General features: G+C 44.5%; 1 protein-coding gene across 1 annotated transcript; it reads left to right on the plus strand.

Moving 5' to 3' along the window:
• Window positions 1–252: 252 nt before the first annotated feature.
• Window positions 253–21,790, plus strand: sh2b1 (SH2B adaptor protein 1). The gene is made up of 10 exons (XM_033998240.3): window positions 253–622; window positions 2,475–4,041; window positions 4,493–4,594; window positions 9,586–9,677; window positions 12,222–12,322; window positions 12,426–12,575; window positions 12,765–12,970; window positions 20,297–20,468; window positions 20,903–20,993; window positions 21,626–21,790. The coding sequence occupies exons 2-10, from the start codon at window positions 2,578–2,580 to the stop codon at window positions 21,645–21,647; spliced, it is 2,400 nt and encodes a 799-aa protein (XP_033854131.1). The 5' UTR covers window positions 253–622; window positions 2,475–2,577; the 3' UTR covers window positions 21,648–21,790.
• Window positions 21,791–22,581: the final 791 nt, after the last annotated feature.

Here is a 22,581-nt window from a genome sequence, read left to right on the forward strand (position 1 = left end):
ATGGAGGTGCGATCCAAATTTATTACAATATTGCAATACATTACAAACACAATACATTACAATATTACAATACATTACAAACACAATACATTACAATATTACAATACATTACAATTAACATACAAATTACAATAGAAACACCAGTAGAATTTTTTTTTTTACAATACAATAGAAATAATATCTTCATTTTTTTTTTTCCCCCCCGTTCAATAAAGTTTTCCCATTCAATCCCAGATTACCCAACACCTCAGCGCCCCCTTCTCGCGAGAGCGATGGATGATGGACCATCATCATCACAGCAACATTAAAAGATAAGAGACATTTCCAAACCTTCTCGCCGAATAAAGTGACCCCCCCCCCCGAACCAGAACCCATAAGCGGGGCCGAGCCGAGGGGAACCGAGCCGGGCCGAGCTCAGGCGCACCAGAAGCAGCGCAGCCCCGCCCGTGTAATTTACGGGTAACGGCCTTTACACAGACAGTGCTGTCGACTCACTGAGTCAAGTGTCTTTCTGCAGGCGAATTTCACCCAAACACTGTGTTTCAGTACAGCTGGACTATCGTATCGTTGCATTTTAATTACGTTGAAGAGGATGGCCCAACAAGCCCTCGCTATGAAGAAGGTAGGTAGACAGATGTAAGTGGGTGATGATGTAACACACAGTTTAAATAATAATAATAATAATAATAATAATAATAATAATAATAATAACAATAACGCCCATGATGGTGATGGTCGTGTGTTGATGATGATAATGTCGGAGCATTTGCGATATATTACATATCCCTAAAACTAAAGGTTGACACGCCAGCATGCTTCGCTGTTATTACACAGTATAAGATACTGTTGTAAGCATTATTTAGGGGTTTCAGTTGAGGATAAACTAATGTTAATAGACGTAATTATGTATTTGTTTACTACACAAATCTACGAATAATGCTGACCTTAACTCACGTCACGACAACAAGACGAGCAACGTGCTGAGAATACAGCACGACGCGGGGTCAGTCGTGTAAACGGGGATATTCTGTGATCGCAGACTGTATCCTTGGTGACGTGTATTTAATCATTCTTGTCAGGGCTTCAAATAACTTAATCATTTGTTTCAGCGCTTTTGGGTACCTCCCTTTTGTTTTGTAAAAAATAGTACTGAAAGCAACTGCCTATCAGAAAGGATGGTTAACTAATACTGCGAATAACAGCAAGCGTATTACTAGTACAACTCAAACTGAGCTGTCAAAATATATTGGTTTGTCAGGTACTGTGACAGACAATGCAGGTGATCAAGCAGGAGAAGCGCCTCCCGCTCCAAAGGAGAGCAGCACATTTAGTGTAGCTGAAGGATATTTGTTGGCTGGCTGGATGTCAATAATTAGCAAACTGAAAATATTGGGCTGCTAGATACAAAGATTTTGGGGGTCTTATGTTTAAAATTGTAACATGCAGATGCTTACCCCTGCTGAATTCACCTGTCTGCATGTTGTGAGCTGATAATAGTGGTGCAGACACCAGGCTCTTTTTAAAAACCAAAGTGCATGTCTCGATTTTATTAGATGCCTCTCATTCTCATCCAAGTCTCTCAATAAGACGTCTTTCTTCTAATGAGGAAGCACTTTTCAGGAGAGACTATTCGGTGGCTTGAATAATATTGCGATGTCACATTGTTGTATAGTGATTTAAAAAAAAAAAGAGTCTGAAATGGTGCTTGCAGAATGTACATTAAAGGGCTGTGTATTTTTACACATAAGAACATAAGAAAGTTTACAAACGAGAGGAGGCCCCATTCAGCCCATCTTGCTCGTTTTGGTTGTTAGTAGCTTATTGATCCCAGAATCTCATCAAGCAGCTTCTTGAAGGATCCCAGGGTGTCAGCTTCAACAACATTACTGGGGAGTTGGTTCCAGACCCTCACAATTCTCTGTGTAAAAATTATACATGTTACTCTTGAGTTGGGCTATGTATGCAACTTGTCTGATTATTATTTGTTTACTGAGTTTCTTGATGTAACGTTTTTTTGCTTTGGGTCAAAAGTAACTATGTGAAGAAAAAAAAAACTGTCATGACATGTCTGCGTGTTTTTTAGTGTTCAATGTGGACCAAAATACGGTCCGCATATGAGAACTGTGTTTTTTTTTTTATTTGAACCCCTGCCTATAGTACTGCAGTCAGTGATATGTAATATGTCTGTGACCGGACGATATAGACTGAGAAAACCACATTTAAATAGAGTACTACATTCTTCCAGAGTTTAGTTTAATTTAAGCTGCAGCCAGACAGATCTGTTTTAGATGTGTTTGTATTTATGTTTGCTCAATAAAGCCTGTGTCGTGAAAGGAATTGAAATTGGAATTCAAGAAAAGGGAATGGGAATTGATATTTAAAAATGAATAGGAATTTGGGGGGGTGGAGGAATTGACCCCAACCCTGACAATCGATGTAAAGCGTTTCCTCCGTCTCTTCTCTCTCTCTCTCAGACGCCGAGACATTGCTGCTGTAGTTCCGAAGCAGCACATCCCTAAAGAATCGAGAGAGAACTGAGCGTGAGGACTAAACCTCCCCCTCTCCGTGTGAAACACCATGAACGGAACAGTCCTTCCCAGTGCTCCCAGTGGAGATGGTGACCTCCATCCAAGTGGCTGCTGCCCCCCCCTGCCCCCTGGCCCCTCCCCCCTCCCCGACTCCCCTCCCCCCCCTCCCCCTCCAAGCTGGAAGGAGTTCTGTGAGATTCATGCTCACGCAGCAGCTATGGAGTTTGCATGCCGCTTCAGGCTATATCTCGAGGACCACCCGCAGTACCTCTCCCTGCCTGGGGGGGCAGGCGCCACCTTCTCCAGGCGCTTTGCGGAGAGGTTCGTGCGGCACTTCGAGAGCCAGGTCGGGGGAGGAGCAGGGGGAGTGGCCAACTGCCTGGATTCTGTTTCTGTGGAGACCTACTGCTCCAACGAGGAAGACTCCTCCTCCCTCACATCCCCCCAGCAGCCCACTGGAGGAGGAAGACCACTGCTATCCCAGGGTGAACCTGAACTAGACATCATCCCTCTGGCCCAGACCCCCCTCCCCCTCCCCCTCCCCCACCCCCTCCACCTCCCTGTCCAGCCGATCTCCATCAGCAGCCAGTCGCGGAGCTCCGAGGATATTTCCTTCTCCTCCATCTCCTCCTTTAACAATGCTGCTGTATCTCTGGCTCCACGTAGTGGCCCCGGCTCTGCTACTGCGCCCTACCAACTCGGGGCTGCCTCTTTAGGCCCCTCCGGTAGCCAGCAAGCCGGCACTGCGGCATCACTCAACGTCAATTTGAACATGAACACGGGCAACAGCGGCTCCGCCCGCTCAACAGCCAGCCCCAATCCTGGGAAACCCAAGCTGCGCAAGCGCTTCTCCCTTCGGAGCGTGAGCCGCAGCGTGCGGGGCAGCGTGAGGGGGATCCTGCACTGGAAGAGCACTGGCAGCGAAGCCAGCTCTCCCGTCAGCGTGGAGGAGAGGGAGGGGCTGGGAGGAGGGCTGAGCAGCAGCTACAGCTACAGCGGGAGTGTGGAGGAGGCACGGGGGAAGGGCAGAGGGCTCCACGGCCAGGGTGCTGCCGGCGGGCTGCCCCCCTCCCTCTCCCTCCCCCTCTCCGCCCCCTCCCTCCCGCCCTCCTCCTCCAGCAGCTCCTCCTCCTTCTCCTCGGAGCAGCGAGAACGCCGGAAAAGCGCAGGGAACAGTGGGGGGGGCGGGAATTCCGACAGGGAAAAGGAGAAGTGGACGCACAGGTTTGAGAGACTGCGGCTCTCCCGCTCGCCCCCCCTCCCCAAGCCCCCCCCCTCCGACGTGCGCAGGGAGGGGCTGCTCAGCTTCATGGTGGCCGAGGAGCTGCTGTCGGGGCACACTGGGGGCTCCGGGCCCGGGCTCACTGCCTCAATGGGGGGGGGTGCCAGCGGGTCCAAGGCTCGCTGGCAGAAGTGCCGGCTGATTCTAAGGAGGGACGGCAGGGCAGGGGCTGCATCTCCCACCACCCCCGGCCCCCAGAGCTGCCTGCTGGAGTTCTTCGTCCCTCCCAAGGTAAGGAAGCAGGTCCTGTAGGGGAGGGGGTGGAATGGGTTATCAAGGGTTGCCGAGTTAATACAGTACTGTGTGTGTGCATGCTGTGAATGTGTCGGTGTCTCTACGTGTGCTTGTGTGTGTGTTGGTTTCTACATGCATACGTGCATGAGTGTGTGTGTGCGCGTCGGTGTTTCTACGTGTGCGTATGTGTGTGTCGGGGTCTCTACGCGTGTGTGTCGGTGTCTCTACGTGTGTGTGCGTACGTGTTGGTGTATCCGTCCATGCGTGCGTGCGTGTGTGTCGGTGTCTCTACGTGTGTGCGTGTCTGTGTGTCGGTGTCTACGTGTGTGTGTGTGTGTGTCGGTGTGTGTGTGTATGTCGGTGTGTGTGTGTGTGTGTGTGTCGGTCGGTCGGTCGGTGTCTCTACGTCTGTGTTTCACTGATTTTCTTCCTCATTGTTTTCACTCAGGCCTCGAAGCCGCGCGTCACTATTTCCTGTTCCTCTATTGTGGACGTGAGAACAACGACTCCCCTGGAGATGCCAGACAAGGAGAACACCTTCGTACTGAAGGTGGGTGACACTGAGGGAGCCAGCATCACCTAGTTCTCAGGAGGAGGGTAGCAACGACACTGCAGAATAATAATAATAATAATAATAATAATAATAATAATAATAATAATAATAATAATAATAATAATAATAATAAAACAGCAACTCCCCAGACCAGGGGAACACCTTTGTACTGAAGGGCATTAACACTTAGGTAGCCAGCGCCCCGAGTGCTGCAGTACAGCGGGGATGAAGAGGATGTCTGTGTGTCTGTCTGTTTATTATTATTATTATTATTATTATTTATTTCTTAGCAGACGCCCTTATCCAGGGCGACTTACAATCGTAAGCAAATACAAATACATTCAAGTGTTACAATATAAGTCATACAATAAGAACAAGAAATACAATAATTCTCAAGTGTGACAAACCACAATTCAATAATACAGCAGATAATAGTGAAAGTTACATCAGGATATGATTAAATAGTGATAGTTACATCAGGATATGATTAAGTACAAAATACTACAGATTACACACTTGGCAGATTACAATATTCTGAGGTACAGGATTAAATGCAGTAAAATAGGGGGCAGATAAGAGCAAAATAAAGCATATTTAAATGAAGGGTGATAGTGTCCCAGGATACAACAGAGGAGTTCTACAGGTGCTGTTTGAAGAGGTGAGTCTTAAGGAGGCGCCGGAATGTGGTCAGGGACTGGGCAGTCCTGACATCTGTAGGAAGGTCGTTCCACCACTGCGGAGCAAGGGTGGAGAAGGAGCGGGCTCGGGAGGCAGGGGAGCGTAGCGGAGGTAGAGCCAGTCTTCTAGTGCAGGCGGAGCGGAGAGGTCGAGTGGGGGTGTAGGGAGAGATGAGGGTCTGGAGGTAGCTGGGTGCAGTCTGATCAAGGCATCTGTAGGCTAGTACAAGAGTCTTGAACTGGATGCGAGCGGTGATCGGGAGCCAGTGGAGCGAGCGGAGTAGTGGAGTAGCGTGGGCGAAGCGAGGTAGAGAGAACACCAGGCGAGCAGCAGAGTTCTGGATGAGCTGGAGCGGACGGGTGGCGGACGCAGGGAGGCCAGTTTATCTGATCCCTGTGTGTGTGTGTGCGTGTGTGTGCGTGTGTGTGTGTGTGTGTGTGTGTGTGTGTGTGTGTGTGTGTGAGTGTCTTTCTCTCCGTCTCTCTCGATGTGCAGATGGAGAGTCAGTGGAGTATATCTCTCTGACTCTGATGTCTTTTTCTTTCTGTCTCTGTACAGACACAGGGCTCATTGGAGTATATCTTGGCGATGGTTGATTCTCTCTGTCTCTGTCTCTCTCGCTCTCTCTCTCTTAGGGATGTGCAATTCATATCGCCCAACGCCCAGGACAACAAGATTTGTGTGAGGGACAACAAGTTTTGCCATTATACTTTGCCCGTTGGACAAATAGTTTTTATTTATTTATTTTTCCTGTGTTCGCTCTGTTGCTAGAAATACACTCCAGGTATTTTCTAGAGAGTTTTTAAAACTGAATTGCGCAAGTCCAGCACCTACTGTACACACAAACATTTTAAAATGTGTTTACAGCCCACCCCTATCACTTCTGATTGGCTAGCTGTGGAACAAGCTGCTCTTCTGTTGGTTACAAAGAAACCCCAAAAATGTCTGGCAATGCACAGACTAGTCTTTTAGATTGAAGTGGTACTGCTTTCTTTATACAAGAACCTGACATTTAGATGCAGCAATCTAGCAAAGTTAAACAAAATATATATATACCCACCATAGTCGCTAAGGTATTAGCGGATTAGAAAAAATCGTGTTGTGTAATTTATACAATTATTTCTACTTCGTGATCAAGCATGTACTTGTTAGGACGTTTTTATAATAAAAAAGGTATTTCAAAACAAACTTTCCCTGGCAAAAAATGTAATTAATTTTTTTCTTTCGGTTTTAGTGTTGCTAACCTAGTTTGCCATTTACCATATTTACATATTTTTTGAGATTTTAAACTCAATATTTAAAAAAAAAAAAAAAAAAAAGTTTATGTTTATATTAGTTATTTATTGGATATTGTGAAACTATTAAAACACGAAGATTGACAAATGTGATTATAATGATAGAAATGATATGCTTATAAATGAAATTTATAATTAAAGTTCGGGAGGAGGGTCAGACGCCAATCTCCGCGTCACCAAGTTGAATCATTCAATTTACACATTAGCTAATTTAAATTGTTAGCACTATAAATACCCTCTTCACTTATCTCTCAGTTGCGTTTCAATTTCATCGTAAATGCACGCATCATGGTCAGTATTCTGGATTATTCAGTTTTGTCGGATGATGATCTGTTTGCCGTTTCCCCGGAGCCGAGATCCACTCAACCAGTTCAACCAGCCCTTCCCGGGCCAACTCCACAACTTCGGTCGGTGGTATTTACCACTCCAAACTTCTCTGCCCAGATGTGTGCTTCTCCTGTCCAGCAGGCCCCCATAGTGCTCCCTTCTCCTCCAACTATAACCTTTCAGGTTACCTCCACTCAATGCAGGTGTCCAGCAGGCCCCTGCAGTGACCTCATGTCCAGCAGGCCCCCATAGTGCTCCCTTCTCTTACTATAACCTTTCAGGTTACCTCCACTCACTGCAGGTGTCCAGCAGGCCCCTGCAGTCACCTCGTGTCCAGCAGGCCCCCATAGTGCTCCCTTCTCTTACTATAACCTTTCAGGTTACATCCCCTCACTGCAGGTGTCCAGCAGGCCCCTGCAGTGACCTCGTGTCCAGCAGGCCCCCATAGTGCTCCCTTCTCTTACTATAACCTTTCAGGTTACCTCCCCTCACTGCAGGTGTCCAGCAGGCCCCTGCAGTGACCTCGTGTCCAGCAGGCCCCCATAGTGCTCCCTTCTCTTACTATAACCTTTCAGGTTACCTCCCCTCACTGCAGGTGTCCAGCAGGCCTCTGCAGTCACCTCTCTGGCCACTGAGTGTCCAGTAGGCCCCCATAGCGCTCCCTTCTCTGTCAAATGGTTTTCTTCCAGCTGCTGGCTTCAACAGGGCCCCGCAGCCCCCTTCTATTCCTAACCTCAAACGGTTGCCCAGCAGGACCCCGCTTTTCCATTCACTCTTCCGTCCTTCCCAGCGGTCCTCCAAAAGTAACCTTTTAGGTTACCCTCCCCTCACTGCAAGCGTCCAGCAGGCCCCTGCAGTGACCTCCCCGTCCACTATGAGCGTCCAGCAGGCCCCCATAGTGGCCCCTTCTCTGTGAGATGCTCTTCTTCTTTCAGCTCATCGGCAGTTTATTCAAAACACTTACCATTTCTGAGTTCATTCTAGCTCTCGGCCATTTCAGGGACATCATATGCGAGTTCTATCCCGACTGCCGGCGCGAGTTGGATAATTGTATGCCGATCATTTTAGACTTCTCAGTTAGATTCGGAGGTTCCCATTTCTTTGAATACCGCAAAGCCTTCTCTGCCAAAGCCGCTGCCCGTCTCCAATAATGGAACCAGAGGATCTACTGGGGTACACTGGAGCAATACATATTTTGGTTTTCTGCTCCATGGCCCGAAGAATTCAGCACCATTCCTATACCCGATCACTCCTCGTCATTGTCCAAAATGTATCCAGTTGCTGTAGCCGCATCCCTTTTGGGGATTTAAAAATTCACATTGCATTCAACATTCCCTTCCCTTCATTTTCAATGCCCGTAGTGTCATCCTATATTATGTCCCTTAAGAAGAGAGCTATAAGAGTTTCCTCTATCAAAATTTCAATTTCTGGCATCCAGTTTTTTTACAAACTCATTTTCGGTGTCCCAGCTCTACACTCAGCAACTCACAAATGTCACTAATCCTGAAAGGGCTTCAAGGATCAGAATCTTTTTCTCCCCCTGCTTGCCTACCTATCACCATCAACGTATTTTCTTAAGCGTTAGTAGCCTGCCTGGAGGAAGGGCAATCGAATCCGCCATGGATTTCCAGAGGTTTTTTTATATTTGAATTAAACTCCCAAGTATTGCTTATTATAGTTGTACTCTTAGGAATCGGTTATCGGTTGTTGAAGCTGACACCCTGGGATCCTTCAAGAAGCTGCTTGATGAGATTCTGGGATCAATAAGCTACTAACAACCAAACGAGCAAGATGGGCCGAATGGCCTCCTCTCGTTTGTAAACTTTCTTATGTTCTTATGTTCTATAACACGGTAAGGTTGTGGCTCCCATTTCCCCCATAATGCAATTTGACTCACAAACGTTGGGTGTTATTGTTGTTTACATTACCGTATTTAAACCCATTTAAGTTGAAACTGGGACATACAGTACTTCTAAAGCTCCTGTGCTTGCATTGAATTTTTTTCTAATATACAATTTGAATAAGATTGGTGTAAACTTTAAACTGGTGGAATATCAGTTTCTTTTATACTGTATATATTGTAACAACCCGGGATTTAGGACTGGTCTACGGACCGAGTGAGTGAGTGAGGCAGGCAGGGAGGGAGGGAGGGAGGGATGTCCCGATGTCCCGGTAATCGGGGACATGCAAGCCCACATCAACACGGACAGAGCTGACAGCTGAGTCACAGTTATGGCCCCCGACAACCGCGTTATAACGGGGTAGCAGTGTGTGTTACTTAAATTTACTAGCAAATGTGTTCCAAACTGCACTGAAAGGAACATTTCCTGAAATTAAGTTATGCATTTGTTGAGGTGAGGTGGGCTCACAGGGAACCTTTTGTGTATCTTGGAAGAATTTAGTGAACCAGTCAAGACACAAGGCTAGATCCACCCCTGTTAATTGATTGATTGTGTTCACTGTTAAATTAATCTAAAATCCTACAAGTTATGCTCTTTATTTTTTTGTGTGTGTTTTGTGCGACCAGGAGGGAGCAAGTAGATTTTTAAGAAGGACAAGTAGATTTTTCTAGCATTTTGTCCCTTGGACATGAAGTTTTTTTCCAAAAATTGCACCCTCCCCCCCCTGCTCTCTGTCTCTCTCTCTGGTATCTGTCTCTCTGTGATCTCTCTGTATCTCTCTCTATAGATGCAGGGCTCGGTGGAGTATATCTTGGAGACAGCTGATTCCCTGCAGATGAGGTCGTGGCTGGCTGATATTCAGGAGTGCATCAGTCACAGGTCAGAGAGGCTCCAGCACAACGTCAGCTCCTCATTTTATATTTAAAATATAAATACAGGCTAACTTCACTGTAACGAAGCCCCATGGGACCAGACATGTTCGCTATATCAGGATGTTCACTGTAATAGGGTTTGGCAATTTGCTGCATCAGAATAATGAAGCAAAGCCTAAATTGAATTGAACATCAATATATAGTACTTTTATGAAGATTACTTCACATTGATAAACATTTAAACGGTATGTTTAAAAAAAAAAACAGTAAGTAAATGAACAGTGATGAATTCACACTGGACACTGGAGAAAGCTCAGTGTCAGTCAGTACTGAGATCGTTGCATCCGTGTTGATCCTGGTAAGTGATCGTTCAGATAGGGCTCATTTTCATTGAAAAGAACGGTTGGGATTAAACGGGTAAGTTATGTGGGGGTATGTTGCATTTTTCTACAATTTACTCAAAGCCTCCGCTAGTGTGTTCTACTATTATAACAGCCTTGACTTGCATAAAGAAGGAAACACATTGAGTGAAATAGCTTGCATCACTCGATTTTCAAGGTGTGGTATCCGAAGCATAATCAACAAGTACAGAGAAACATCATCTGTATGACAAACCCAGGACTGGAAGACCCAAAAAGCTGTCTAACAAGGAGGAGCAATACTTGAACATAATATCCTTCAGGAATAGAAAGAAGACAAGCGTTGAATTGACAACAGAACCGGCAGAAGGCACAGTACATCCATCAACAGTATGAAGGTCACTCTTGAAAGGGGAACAAGACTAAAATGCTAAAATATGCACAAGAACACAGAAATTGAACTGTGGAACAATGGTCAAAGGTGCTTGGGTGGACGACGACACCTGTGCCTTCTGCCAGTTCTGTTGTCAGTTCACCGCTGCAACCCTTCTATTACTCCAGCACAATTTTACCAACTACACCTATTAAGGCTACTATGGGGGCTTTTTTTTTATTTACCTTGCAGGAACAGACAGAGCTAGTTCAACATATGAAAACTACTACATGCTCTCTTGATCCTATTGTGAGGGTCTGGAACCAACTCCCCAGTAATGTTGTTGAAGCTGACACCCTGGGATCCTTCAAGAAGCTGCTTGATGAGATTCTGGGATCAATAACACTAACAACCAAACGAACAAGATGGGCTGTGTACTGAACAGTGCTTTGCGATACTTTTGTATAAAAAGCGCTATATAAATGCAATAAATAAATAAATATATATATATATATATATATATATATATATATATATATATATATATATATATATAAATATCTCATAACTTACAGCGTCGGAAGAACACGCACTTCTGAATTGCGTACAGGCCAGCCTGCTGATGCCTGGCAAGCCAACACGGGTCGCTGGTGTCGGGTGAGCCAAGGACTCCCCAGCCGACCTAACCCTATCCTGCCCGGGCAGCGCTTGGCCAGTTGTGCGCTGGCCAGGGTTGGCGAGGGTTTTTTTTTTTTAAATAAAAAAAAAATCAGATTTTTTTTATTTAAATCAGATTTTTTTAGATTATCATTTTTTTTTTTTTATTATGTTTTTTCGTAGTACCGTAGGTGTAGCTCTACAGTACCTCCAAACTGTAAATTTAAGGATGTTGGGAATGGTGGCTTGTGAATAGTTACATACCAAACTAAATTACTCAATCTTAAATGATTACATAAATAAAGCAAATTATGTATCATGGTGGCATCCTCTAAATGTGAACTACAAGAATTTAGCGATGGAGTACGCCAGAGAAAAATCCCCCTCACTCATCCCAGTCATTCTTTTACTTTACTTTTCTTTGATTTCCTTTTTCTGTGTCAGTCCAAACACACGCAGTTGTTGCTTAGGACTGCTTTGCTTTTTACAGTGTGTTCAATTGTTAAAGTTCCTGATTGCACCACTAAATAAACCTGCAGGTTTCAGTGGGTCTGACACAGATTTGGGACCCCATTGCACTGTCATCAGAATCGCTTTGGCGAATATGTTAATGATGGGGCAAGACATGTCTTCAGAATACCATTTCTTCAGTTTTCGCTCCATTTATGCTCCACAGAATCGGGGCCAAGCACCATTCACACTTGCACTCACATTTGCGCTGTGATCAGAATACAGCCCTAAGAGTTTTAGTTTATAGACAGTAAGAGTTTAAGATGTTTGTGTTTATAAAAGGTTTTTAAAACATACTTTTCATGTCTTTTCCTTCACAAACTATATAAAATAGGTAGTAAATGAAAAAAAATGATTTAAATCAATGATTTTTAAAAATTTAAAAATTTGACTTGATTTAAATCAGCCAACCCTGGCGCCGCCCCCTGGGTCGGCAGTGGCATAGCTTGGATTCGAACCGACGATCTCCAAGCAATAGGGCCAATTCATCAGTGTTCTTAAACTGAGTCAAGCAGACAAGCGTTTGGGCTCTAGTGCCTTCATTGTTATTGAAGCATTTGTCTACTTGACTCAGGTTCTCATAGTTTGATTTTCGAATGCTGATTCAGTGTTTCAGAGTTATAGATGACCCTGTAATGACCTGTCGTTGCAGTGAGCATGATGACAGTCTGGACACGCCGTGCCTCTCTGAGAGTCTGCCCAGCCGAGAGCTCCCCATCACCCCCGGGGAGACCAACGACCCACTAACACAGGGTGAGTACATCCAAACTCCAACCCCAACCCCAGCACTGCACACCACATATTAACTTATACAGTAAGTTGTACAGTCTCTCTCTCTCTCTCGCTCTCTCTCTAGGGGGGTATGGGGGTCTTGGTGGCCCCAACTCTGAGATGCACCCCCCCGAGCTGCCCCCCCGCGCTCCCCTCGATGAATCAGAGGGCCGGCTGCAAGGAGGGGGTGGGGCCAACGCGGTGACACCCTTCAGCGAGACACCCGACGGGACAGGTAAGCTGTCAATCACTCAGACTGACACTCTCTCTCTCTCTCGCTCTCGCTCTCTCTCTCCCACCTCCACACACCCCTTTCTCTCTACTCTCTCTCTCTCTCCATCCTTCTCAACCCTCGCCCTCTCTCACTCTCTCTTTGTCTTTCTGTCTCTCAAACCTCTGAAACCTCTCGGTATGCCTCCCCCAGGCTCGTTCCTGTTCTCAGAGCCCCCGGAGCTGCTGGATCACCCCCTGTCGGACTGCCCCTGGTTCCACGGCACGCTGTCGCGGTTGAAGGCTGCCCAGCTGGTGCTGGCAGGGGGGACGGGCAGCCATGGCGTGTTCCTGGTACGGCAGAGCGAGACTCGCAGGGGGGAGTACGTGCTCACCTTCAACTTCCAGGGCAAGGCAAAGGTCAGTCCGTATACACTGTACTGTGATCCAGAGTACAGAGTAACTCCACACTGTCTACATACACTGTTCTGTGGTCCGGAGTCACTCCATACTGTCTTTACACTAGGGATGTCATGGTAAACCGCGGTATAAACTGGCACGGTTTTGAAACCGCAACTATTTTTCTATACCATCATCACCAAGTTCACACGGTTTAAGGTGATATGAGCGCGTTTTTTTATTCACCGTTTGTCTATCGGTGAGCCGCTGTGTTCATTAGAACTAACTAATGAACACAGACATCTCAAATTCTGAAAACTGCCATGCATGAGATTATCTGAGTAGGCTATTTAATACAAACCGTCCTCCTAAACAATGAAGTGAAACACAAATACTCGAAAAAATATCAGCAAGAACAAGACACTGTAACTTTTCATCACTTCCTTCCTATTAATTTACCAAACCAAAGAAGTAATTAGCTGTTACCTATCGTATCGGTCAAGAGAAACGCAGTATTTTGCTTTTATGTGTTCAAAATGAATACAATTTTATTCCCATTTAAAAAAGAAAAAAAAAAAAAGTCCCCTAGATGCCGCTTAACTTTGCAACGGTGTCAGACCCACCTTAACATTTCTTCTTTCCTTTGTGTTCGTTGCTGTTAACATGCGGACCAAAAAAAAAAAAAAAGTGGCAGGCGCCGTCTTGGTCGAATTGGTTAAAATACAGTTTTGCCCAACAGTCTGGGACTGACAAATTGCTGAGACACAAAAAGAAACAAAACAGAAGGCTTCATTCTTAAAACTTGGATGCAGAGAATTAAAAGTTAGTATTTAGGAATCTTGCGCTTTCTATTGGGAAAAGTCATTATAAATAATACAAAATAGTCTGCACTGTAAATGTTTATCACGTTACTATTTACTTCCCACCTCATCATAATTGTGTGCAGTTTAAAATGTTCACAGTATCAAAAACATTAACCTCAAGATAAAACTATTAATTACTAACTAAAAATGATCCAAAAGGACTCTGTATAACTTTGTCGCTTTGCACTTTCTGACTTCTGTGTTTTCCTTCGTTTTTCTATTGTGTCAAACACCGAACACATATTCAACCGGCCACTACTGCTGTTAATAAAATGCAACGCAGAAACACTGTGCTTCACTGATACGACAAGGTGAAAACTGTATATCAGAGTGGAAATCCACACGATCGAAATCACGCATGCGTACACGTGGAAAATGTGGACGTGGTAGATTCTGTGTTTATTTATTTATTTTTTTCTTTTCATTAGCCGTTCACTTTGAGCTGCTAAACAAAGATTAAATAATTAAACATCAATACCGTTAAAAAAAAAATCAAGATCATTATTTTCTCTTACTTTCGTTTGTATTTGTGCATTTCTGAGTCATCCTGAGTACCCCCTATGACCTTTTGAAGTACCCCCAGGTACGCGTACACCTAGTTGAAAACCGCTGTCTTAACTAATAGGATGCCATCCAAACTGATAAAGAGGAAGAGGGTATTGAGTTGCAGTGGTCACATCCTTACTCCCTATCGTTCCAGACTGAGCCCAGAACATGTTAATATTTTGGTGTTTCTCCACAGTAATTTGAAATAAAAAAGCAGCATTATTTTGCTGAGCCTGTGTGAGCTGGAGTGAACACTACTTCCAGTTAGGCAGTGCCTGACAGAACTGTAGTACCAGTGTGTTGTATTTGTCTTAAAACTTTAAATTCAAGTTATTTTTCTTGTTAAAAAATGACTTGACTTGAGTGTATTTCTTTAAATAGCCACTTAAAAACGGATTACAAAATGACATTGTACCGCGGTACGACGATAACCAAGCAAAATTGATTAAAGGAAAAAAAAGAGCATCTGATGAACTTTTCACTGAAACTTTTCATGTCAGGTTGATTTGGAATAAAAGATCAGTGTGGGATTCTTGCATGCTGGATTAAGATTTGGTGCACTTTGAAATGATTCATGTCAGATTGATTTTGAATAAAAGTTCAGATTTGGGATTTTTGCTTTATGTACTGCATTTGAATTATTTAACAAATAGGATAAAGCAAAGGCAGAATACTGCATACATGAGACAAACAGGTACATGTAATTCTACTGCTGTTCAAAATCTAATATCATTAACTTACTCCCAACAGTTTATCATTTGTTTTGATTGTCCTTTCGCTATAACGAACCCTTCGATAAACGAACAAAAGACTTGGACCCCAACAGGTTTGTTATAGCGGAGGTGTACTGTATTAATGAAACCGTGTCAGTGTATTTGTGAGTTAGTGTTGTTTCTTCTGCTGATCTGCCGATATGGTGTGTAGTTTTGTGCCGCGGGGGTACTGACTCGCTGGCATGGCTGTGGCTGTGTGCCGATACTGGGGTGCCCGCGGAGTGCCTGTAGCTGTGGGAGAGATTGTGGGCTTTAGTAAAATAAAATCCGCTTCTAGGATGAATAAAGCTCTAGTCATATTCTTAACTAAGGTAGTCCTGGTAAACAAGCTACAAAAGTTGTCTAATGTCCCTCCCTTCTTAAAAAATTAGCTACTGAAAAGAGAATTGGCGTGATATGTATCATATTATACAAAATGATCCAAATTCAGTTATTGAGGTGGCATGGAATTTTAATGTTGAAAAGACGAATTGCAAGTTCAGATACTATGAGGTGTTTTAATTCTGGAGCTCAGGGACATCAAAGGAAACATTGTCAGAGAAAGAGGGATAGGGCTGAAGCACAGCAGGATCGGGGGGGGGGGCGAGTGTGCTCAGCCACGGCTCCAGCACCAGCACCAGCACCAGCACAGCAGTAGCGGTGCTTTTTAAATCAGACCTGGGGGAGTTTACAGCAGGTAGGCGAGATTGAGAAAGAGCGGCTTTTAAAACTACAGACACAAATAGCTGCTTTTAACTTTACTTTTTAAATATTTATGCACCAAATGCGGGAAGCAAAATAATTGTATTGTCTAACAAGTTGAATCAAACAATTTTTAAATGTAGTAGCAATGATGTATTAGTGATTGGGGTGATTTTTATTCTACTCTGAGCTCTCCAAAACTTTGATGGTCCTGGAGAAGGTCCCACAGGAAGTTTTGGGGGGGGTCCCAATAAAGTACAAAGTAGGGTTACCAGATTTCCAGAGTGAAAAAAAACATTAATTGACAGTTAAAATAACTATATAATAAAGTTCAACAGCAGGTGTATTGATTGCAGATCATAATTCGTTTGTATTCTTTCTATTGTCATCTAATCAAAAATGTTAAATGTACAGAAAGACAGATTAAAAAAAATTAGATCAGCTCTTACCATTTAAACATGTGATAATCAAAACACAATAGGGGCTACCTTAAAGGCTAACTTGGCTGTTGGCACAACCAAGATAACTTGGTCTTATGAGACAATGCAATGGCTCCTAGGCCAAAAAATGGGTCGCCAAATCCAATTGTTGGGTACCATTTTAGGAGCAGGTTGGTTGCTACCATATTTAACTGCATAAAGTACAACAACTTGTAATGACACTAAATAGCAGGTTTTCCACTGCAGTCAAGAAAGCTGCATTAGGGTCCTGCATCGGGTCGGGGGCCCGCGGGTGAGGGTGTGAACTTTTTTGCGGTTTGCGGTTCGGGTGCGGGTCAAAAAATGTAAAGGTCAGGAACGGGTCTGATTTTGAATCACCAAAAACGTTTTCTGTCATTTCGGCATACTCGTCTGTACTAGAAGGTAGATGTACCGGTATAAGCAGGAGGCGATTAGGGAGGAGTCAGCTGACGAAGCCGTGTTCTCGGTTTGTTTTGCCGCTTGTTTAATTTTTTTTTTTTATTATTATTTCTTTCTTAGCAGACGCCCTTATCCAGGGCGACTTACAATTGTTACAAGATATCACATTATTTTTACATACAATTACCCATTTATACAGTTGGGTTTTTACTGGAGCAATCTAGGTAAAGTACCTTGCTCAAGGGTACAGCAGCAGTGTCCCCCACCTGGGATTGAACCCACGACCCTCCGGTCAAGAGTCCAGAGCCCTAACCACTACTCCACATTGCTGCCCTAATAATACGTCGCATCTTTTTATCATGTCTGCTTGGTGATATTAAAAATGTCTGTGGACGAGGTAAAACAAAAGGTATTGCAGGGTTTATATCATGTAGTGCAGTGGTTTTCAAACTTTTTAGGCCCTGTACCTCCTTACAAATAATGTAGTCTACCGTGTACCCCGATCTGGTCATAATTAGGGGTCTACCTAATTAGGGATTTTGCGGAAATCTGGAAATTGAGGGGTCACTGCGAAATTCACGTCTTTTAAGAGCCAATTCATACCGGACTAGTACAGAGAGAAAAAAGAAAAGAAACCCAATTTAAATGAACTGCTGCACACCGCAAGCGATGCAAACTCTTAATTCTGTAAGATAGGCTTTTTTTATTTTTCGCCATCTGTGTGCATTGCATTTTGGGGGGGAGGGAGGGTCGTCCTTAGAAAAATACTCTACTTTAAATTTCTTGTTCACATGACAATGATGTTTTAATTCGTGCGTCTGTACTGGCTTTCCTGTGACCTGTACTGTACAGTAGGAGGTGGGACAAAGTCAGTGTTGCACTGTTATTTTGCTAAAGTCTAGTTTTTAGCATTGGAAGTAAAATACCTAAAATGGACGACAAAGCAAAAAAAAGCAATGTATATTTCGGGTAAGGATCGTGTCAAGACATTTCCCAAAGAAACTTTACATACAGATGGAGGTAAATTGTTTTACACATCTTGTATTGTGACTTTGGAGCTATTTAGCTTCAGAATCACACATCAAACGAAAGGCTACTACAGAGGCTGCTGAACAGAACGTAAAACAACAGCTTTCAGAAAACAAACTGGAACGTCAGCGCAGACAAAAAGTATTCCTGTTATTTATATTCATGTTAAATCACTACTACAGGTACGATCCAGCACAGCCACCTCACTTCAAACAACCTGCTGCTTACTTTTTAAGCACAGACAGAATTTTAGACCCGAATAGTCACGTTTTCTTTCTTTTGACTCGGTACAATGTATGGGCAAGTCTTCACACCAGTCAGAGAATGTCTGCAGCAATATGCTCGCCTTTAAGAAATTAAAGCACTCTGTTTTAGTAAGGAATCAAGTACCACTATTTTTAGGCTTTTATAGGGCTCTGAAATATTATCTACTTAGGTTTATTTAATGTTTAAATAATGTTTAAATAATGTCCACGAAATCCTAATTTTATTCCATAACCTACCCGGGAAAAAACATTTAAATTCTTGGCGATTTAAGTAGACCCGCTGTCATAATATATCTATGAAAACAGGAAAAAAATAATGGTCTTTTCTACTAAATAAAATGTTATTAGTTAACAATGGTGCAAATGCACCAACTGAAAATGCTATGTCCAAAACAGGTTATGCTTTTGAAAAACAAAAGTAAGGTTTCAAACAAAATAAAAAAAAAGCAATTGTCAACAAGTCATGCATTTCTTCAAACAAATAAGAACATAAGAACATAATAAAGTTTCCAAACGAGAGGAGGCCATTCAGCCCATCTTGCTCGTTTGGTTGTTAGTAGCTTATTGATCCCAGACTCTCATCAAGCAGCTTCTTGAAGGATCCCAGGGTGTCAGCTTCAACAACATTACTGTGGAGTTGGTTCCAGACCCTCACAATTCTCTGTGTATAAAAGTGCCTCCTCATGCTATTCCGCAGCCGACCGTGGACAGGAGCTCCCAGGGGGCGGCGCTCAATTGGCCGAGCGTCACCCGGGGGGAGGGAGGGTTAGGTCTGCCAGGGTGTCCTCGGCTCACCGCACACCAGCGACCCCCTGTAGTCTGGGCGGGCGCCTGCGGGCTTGCCTGTAAGCTGCCCAGAGCTGCGTTGTCCTCCGACGCTGTAGCTGTGCGGTGGCTGCATAGTGAGTCCGCAGTGTGAAAAAAAGCGGTCCGCTGACGGCACACGCTTCGGAGGACAGCGTGGGTTCGTCTTCGCCCTCCCGAGTGCAGGGGTGGTAGCGGTGAGCTGAGCCTAAAAACTAATTGGCCATTCCAAATTGGGAGAAAATAATAAAAAAAAAAATTGGCAACGATGGGGGCGGGACGGACTGTGTTCCACATGTTCAGTGACTGTGTCAGGCTGGGGTCACTCTTTCTTCTCCTGCAGGATTTCCTGCACTCTCTTGGGGTGACTTTCAGTAAGGAGATCCCCTGTAGTTTCCAATCAAGAACTAGCAGTGTTTTAATAAACTTTATTTTAGGGCAGGCAAAATTGGCTATTTTAAAATCCTGTAAAAACAAAGATGTAGTCAGATTATTTAGTATTTTAGTAGTCAGTCGGGTAATGGTGAATTTAACTTATTTAAAATGGTCAGTAACCTGGGAGCTTTCAGGAGAGGTGGTATGAGGGGGACACCCTGTGCTTAGTGAGTGGAGGGGGAGCTCCAGTTTCTCTTCTAATTTTAACCCCTTAAAGAAAATTGGTCTGATTTGTATTTTATAGTTTTACAGTGTTTTTATTTATTTGGTATTAGTCTGTTTTTACAGGAAAAATACTGTTTAAATATTTGTATTTTGATTGTATCTCATAGTCCTGTTTTTGTAGTCTTTTATTGTTTAAAGTCTTATTATACATTTTCTAATGGATTTTAACCTGGACCTTTTTAAAAGTCTCTCTCTCTCTCTCTCTCTCTCTCTCTCTCTCTCTCTCTCTCTCGCCCTCTCTCTCTCTCTCTCTCGCCCTCTCTCTCACTCACCCTCTCTCTTCTCTCTCGCCCTCTCTCTCTCTCACCCTCTCTCGCCCTCTCTCTCTCGCCCTCTCTCTCTCTCACTCACCCTCTCTTCTCTCTCGCCCTCTCTCTCACTCACCCTCTCTCTTCTCACACTACGTCTCTCTCTCGCCCTCTCTCTCTCTCTCTCTCTCACCCTCTCTCTTCTCTCTCGCCCTCTCTCTCACTCACCCTCTCTCTTCTCTCTCGCCCTCTCTCTCACTCACCCTCTCTTCTCTCTCGCCCTCTCTCTCACTCACCCTCTCTCTTCTCTCTCGCCCTCTCTCTCACTCACCCTCTCTCTTCTCTCTCGCCCTCTCTCTCACTCACCCTCTCTCTTCTCTCTCGCCCTCTCTCTCACTCACCCTCTCTCTTCTCTCTCGCCCTCTCTCTCACTCACCCTCTCTCTTCTCTCTCGCCCTCTCTCTCACTCACCCTCTCTTCTCACACTACGTCTCTCTCTCTCGCCCTCTCTCTCTCTCTCTCTTCTCTCGCACTACGTCTCTCTCTCTTTTCTCTCTCGCACTACGTCTCCTCTCTCTCACTCACTCACCCTCTCTCTCTCTCTCTCCCTCTCTCAGCACCTGCGTCTCTCTCTCAATGAGGAAGGGCAGTGTCGGGTGCAGCACCTCTGGTTCCAGTCGATCTTTGACATGCTTGAGCATTTCAGAGTCCACCCGATCCCGCTGGAGTCAGGCGGGGCCAGTGATGTCACGCTCATCAGCTTCGTGGTCTCGGCCAATCGGCAGCACGGTAAGAGACACGCCCACCCATCACCCCAAAACATCATACTGTACATGGTCCCATATCGTCATTTAGCCTGTTCCCCCAACTCAACATGGTCGGCTCATCTTCATTTGGCTTTTAAATTCATACCCCAGCTTTAGACATTGCCCTCACTAAATATGGCTTTATATATTCATTTCCAATAGAAAGTAGACTTGCCTCAACCAACATTGCCACCAGATGGCTTCACTGTGCTTTGAATCTATTGATTTTCGCACTCTTCCTCTGTGACCCCTTTACTGATGATTTGCCCGCACCCAGCATGGCCCCCGTATGGCTTCACTGTGCTTCAGGTCTGTAGGGTTTTGCCCCCCCCCCCCCCCATCCTGGCTCCCCTCCCCCCCAGTGTTCTGGGCTCTGATTGGCTGTCTTGTTGTTTTGTCGTTGGGTCATCTCCACAGGCCGGGACAGGTCAGGCAGCCGGTCAGCAGTGTGTGATGTCATCACCCTGCGCCACCCCGAATCTCCATCAACCCCCATCTCTGACTGTGTGTAAGTGAGACCACGCGACCATAGAGTGTCTGTGAGAGAGATAGACTGGCTACACCACCATAGAGTGTCTGTGAGAGAGATAGATTGGCTACACCACCATAGAGTGTCTGTGAGAGAGATAGATTGGCTCATCTGTTTTAGCAGTCTCCCTTTTATCTATGGAAACATAAATAGAAAAAGTTGTTAATAACTTCATGCATGTAATTCATTCCAAAACGTCTTGATTGTCCCTGTAGACGTGCTTTAATAAACCCCATCGCTCTCCTGCACTCCGATTCTCTACAAACAGCTCTCAGGTGTGCCGTTTTGAAAGAAACGTGGATTTTCCATTTTTAAAACCACTGGTACAACACCAGGTTTAAGAAAGTTCTCAGTTTCCATGCCTTGCACTCGGGAACACCGCTACCCTCGCACTTCCTAGGTCGGCAGTGTATTATGGGTCACGTTACTCTCTGAAAAGCAGCAACCTAGGAAGTGCAACACCACACATTTGAGACCCTTGTAGCCAATGGCAGCACCGCAGGTAAGCTCTGTTGATTTGACCTGTCAGATGCAGTCTCTTTGAAGACGCGCTCAGTGTTCAATGTGGTTTCAAATGAAGTCAGTTTGTCTTCTTTTTCTTCTCGTTTCAGACTTGACCAGCCGATGTCATAGCCCTGCCTCTCTACCTCTGCCCCCTCCCCCCATACCTCCTCCCCCCCCTGCACGACCCCCCCCACCCAGCCCCCCGCAGGAGAGGGAGAGGGAGAGGGAGGGAGAGAGGGAGAGAGAGCACGAGAGGGAGAGGGAGAGGGAGAGGGGGAGCGAGGGAGAAGGAGAGGAGTGTGAGGAGAGGGAGGGAGAGAGGGGGGTGACACTCAGACAGTTGGAGGCCCCCCCCTCTGAATCAGAGGAGAGAGAGAGCGTAAGAACGAGAGCGGTCGATAATCAATACTCCTTCTTCTGAGAGGAAGAGGGGGATGATAGAGAGGGGGGAGGGATGGATGTTTATATCAATTGAGAGTGCTGACTTTTTTTTTTTTTTTAATATATGTACGTCATCCAGAACTATTAAACACTCAATAGTGCTGAATTTAGAAATACTAAAAGAAACTTCATAAATTAAATGACTAACATTTCGACTAGAAGACTTTCTCAATGTAATTAATTGAATCTAATGACAAAGGAAACGTTTGTCATTGAATTGATTTAAGTTTCTTTTTGTGTTTCAATTTAATAATTATTCCTTTGGAGTGTGAGGGAAGGGAAGAGGTGAGAGAATATGAAGGAGGGAGAGAGAGAGTTGCTGACCTTCATCCCTTTGCTCTGACGAGACTGAAGCTGTCTGGATGGAGAGACTGAAGAACCACAGAAGGAGAGAAGGGGGTTGCATTGTTTTTTTGTATCTATTTAAAGTAAATATACAAACGTTGATGATAATATTAATAATAATAATAATAATAATAATAATAGCAATGATGGTGGCTATTAATTTAAAGCTATCTATTTTTTCTCTCTTTCCTTCTCTTTTCCTCTGTTCTCCTTTTCTTTGCTGTCCTCTCTGTCTCCTTCTTTTTCTCCTCCCTTCTCCTTCAATCACTACTAAATG

Source organism: Acipenser ruthenus, chromosome 44, assembly GCF_902713425.1.
Source record: "Acipenser ruthenus chromosome 44, fAciRut3.2 maternal haplotype, whole genome shotgun sequence".
Lineage (NCBI taxonomy): Eukaryota > Metazoa > Chordata > Actinopteri > Acipenseriformes > Acipenseridae > Acipenser > Acipenser ruthenus.

Coding starts and splice junctions, on each gene's coding strand:
- sh2b1 (XM_033998240.3), top strand. CDS start 2,578: ATGAACGGAACAGTCCTTCCCAGTGCTCCCAGTGGAGATGGTGACCTC. Junction 4,595..9,585: donor AGAACACCTTCGTACTGAAG/GTGGGTGACACT, acceptor CTCTCTCTATAG/ATGCAGGGCTCGGTGGAGTA. Junction 12,576..12,764: donor CGAGACACCCGACGGGACAG/GTAAGCTGTCAA, acceptor TGCCTCCCCCAG/GCTCGTTCCTGTTCTCAGAG.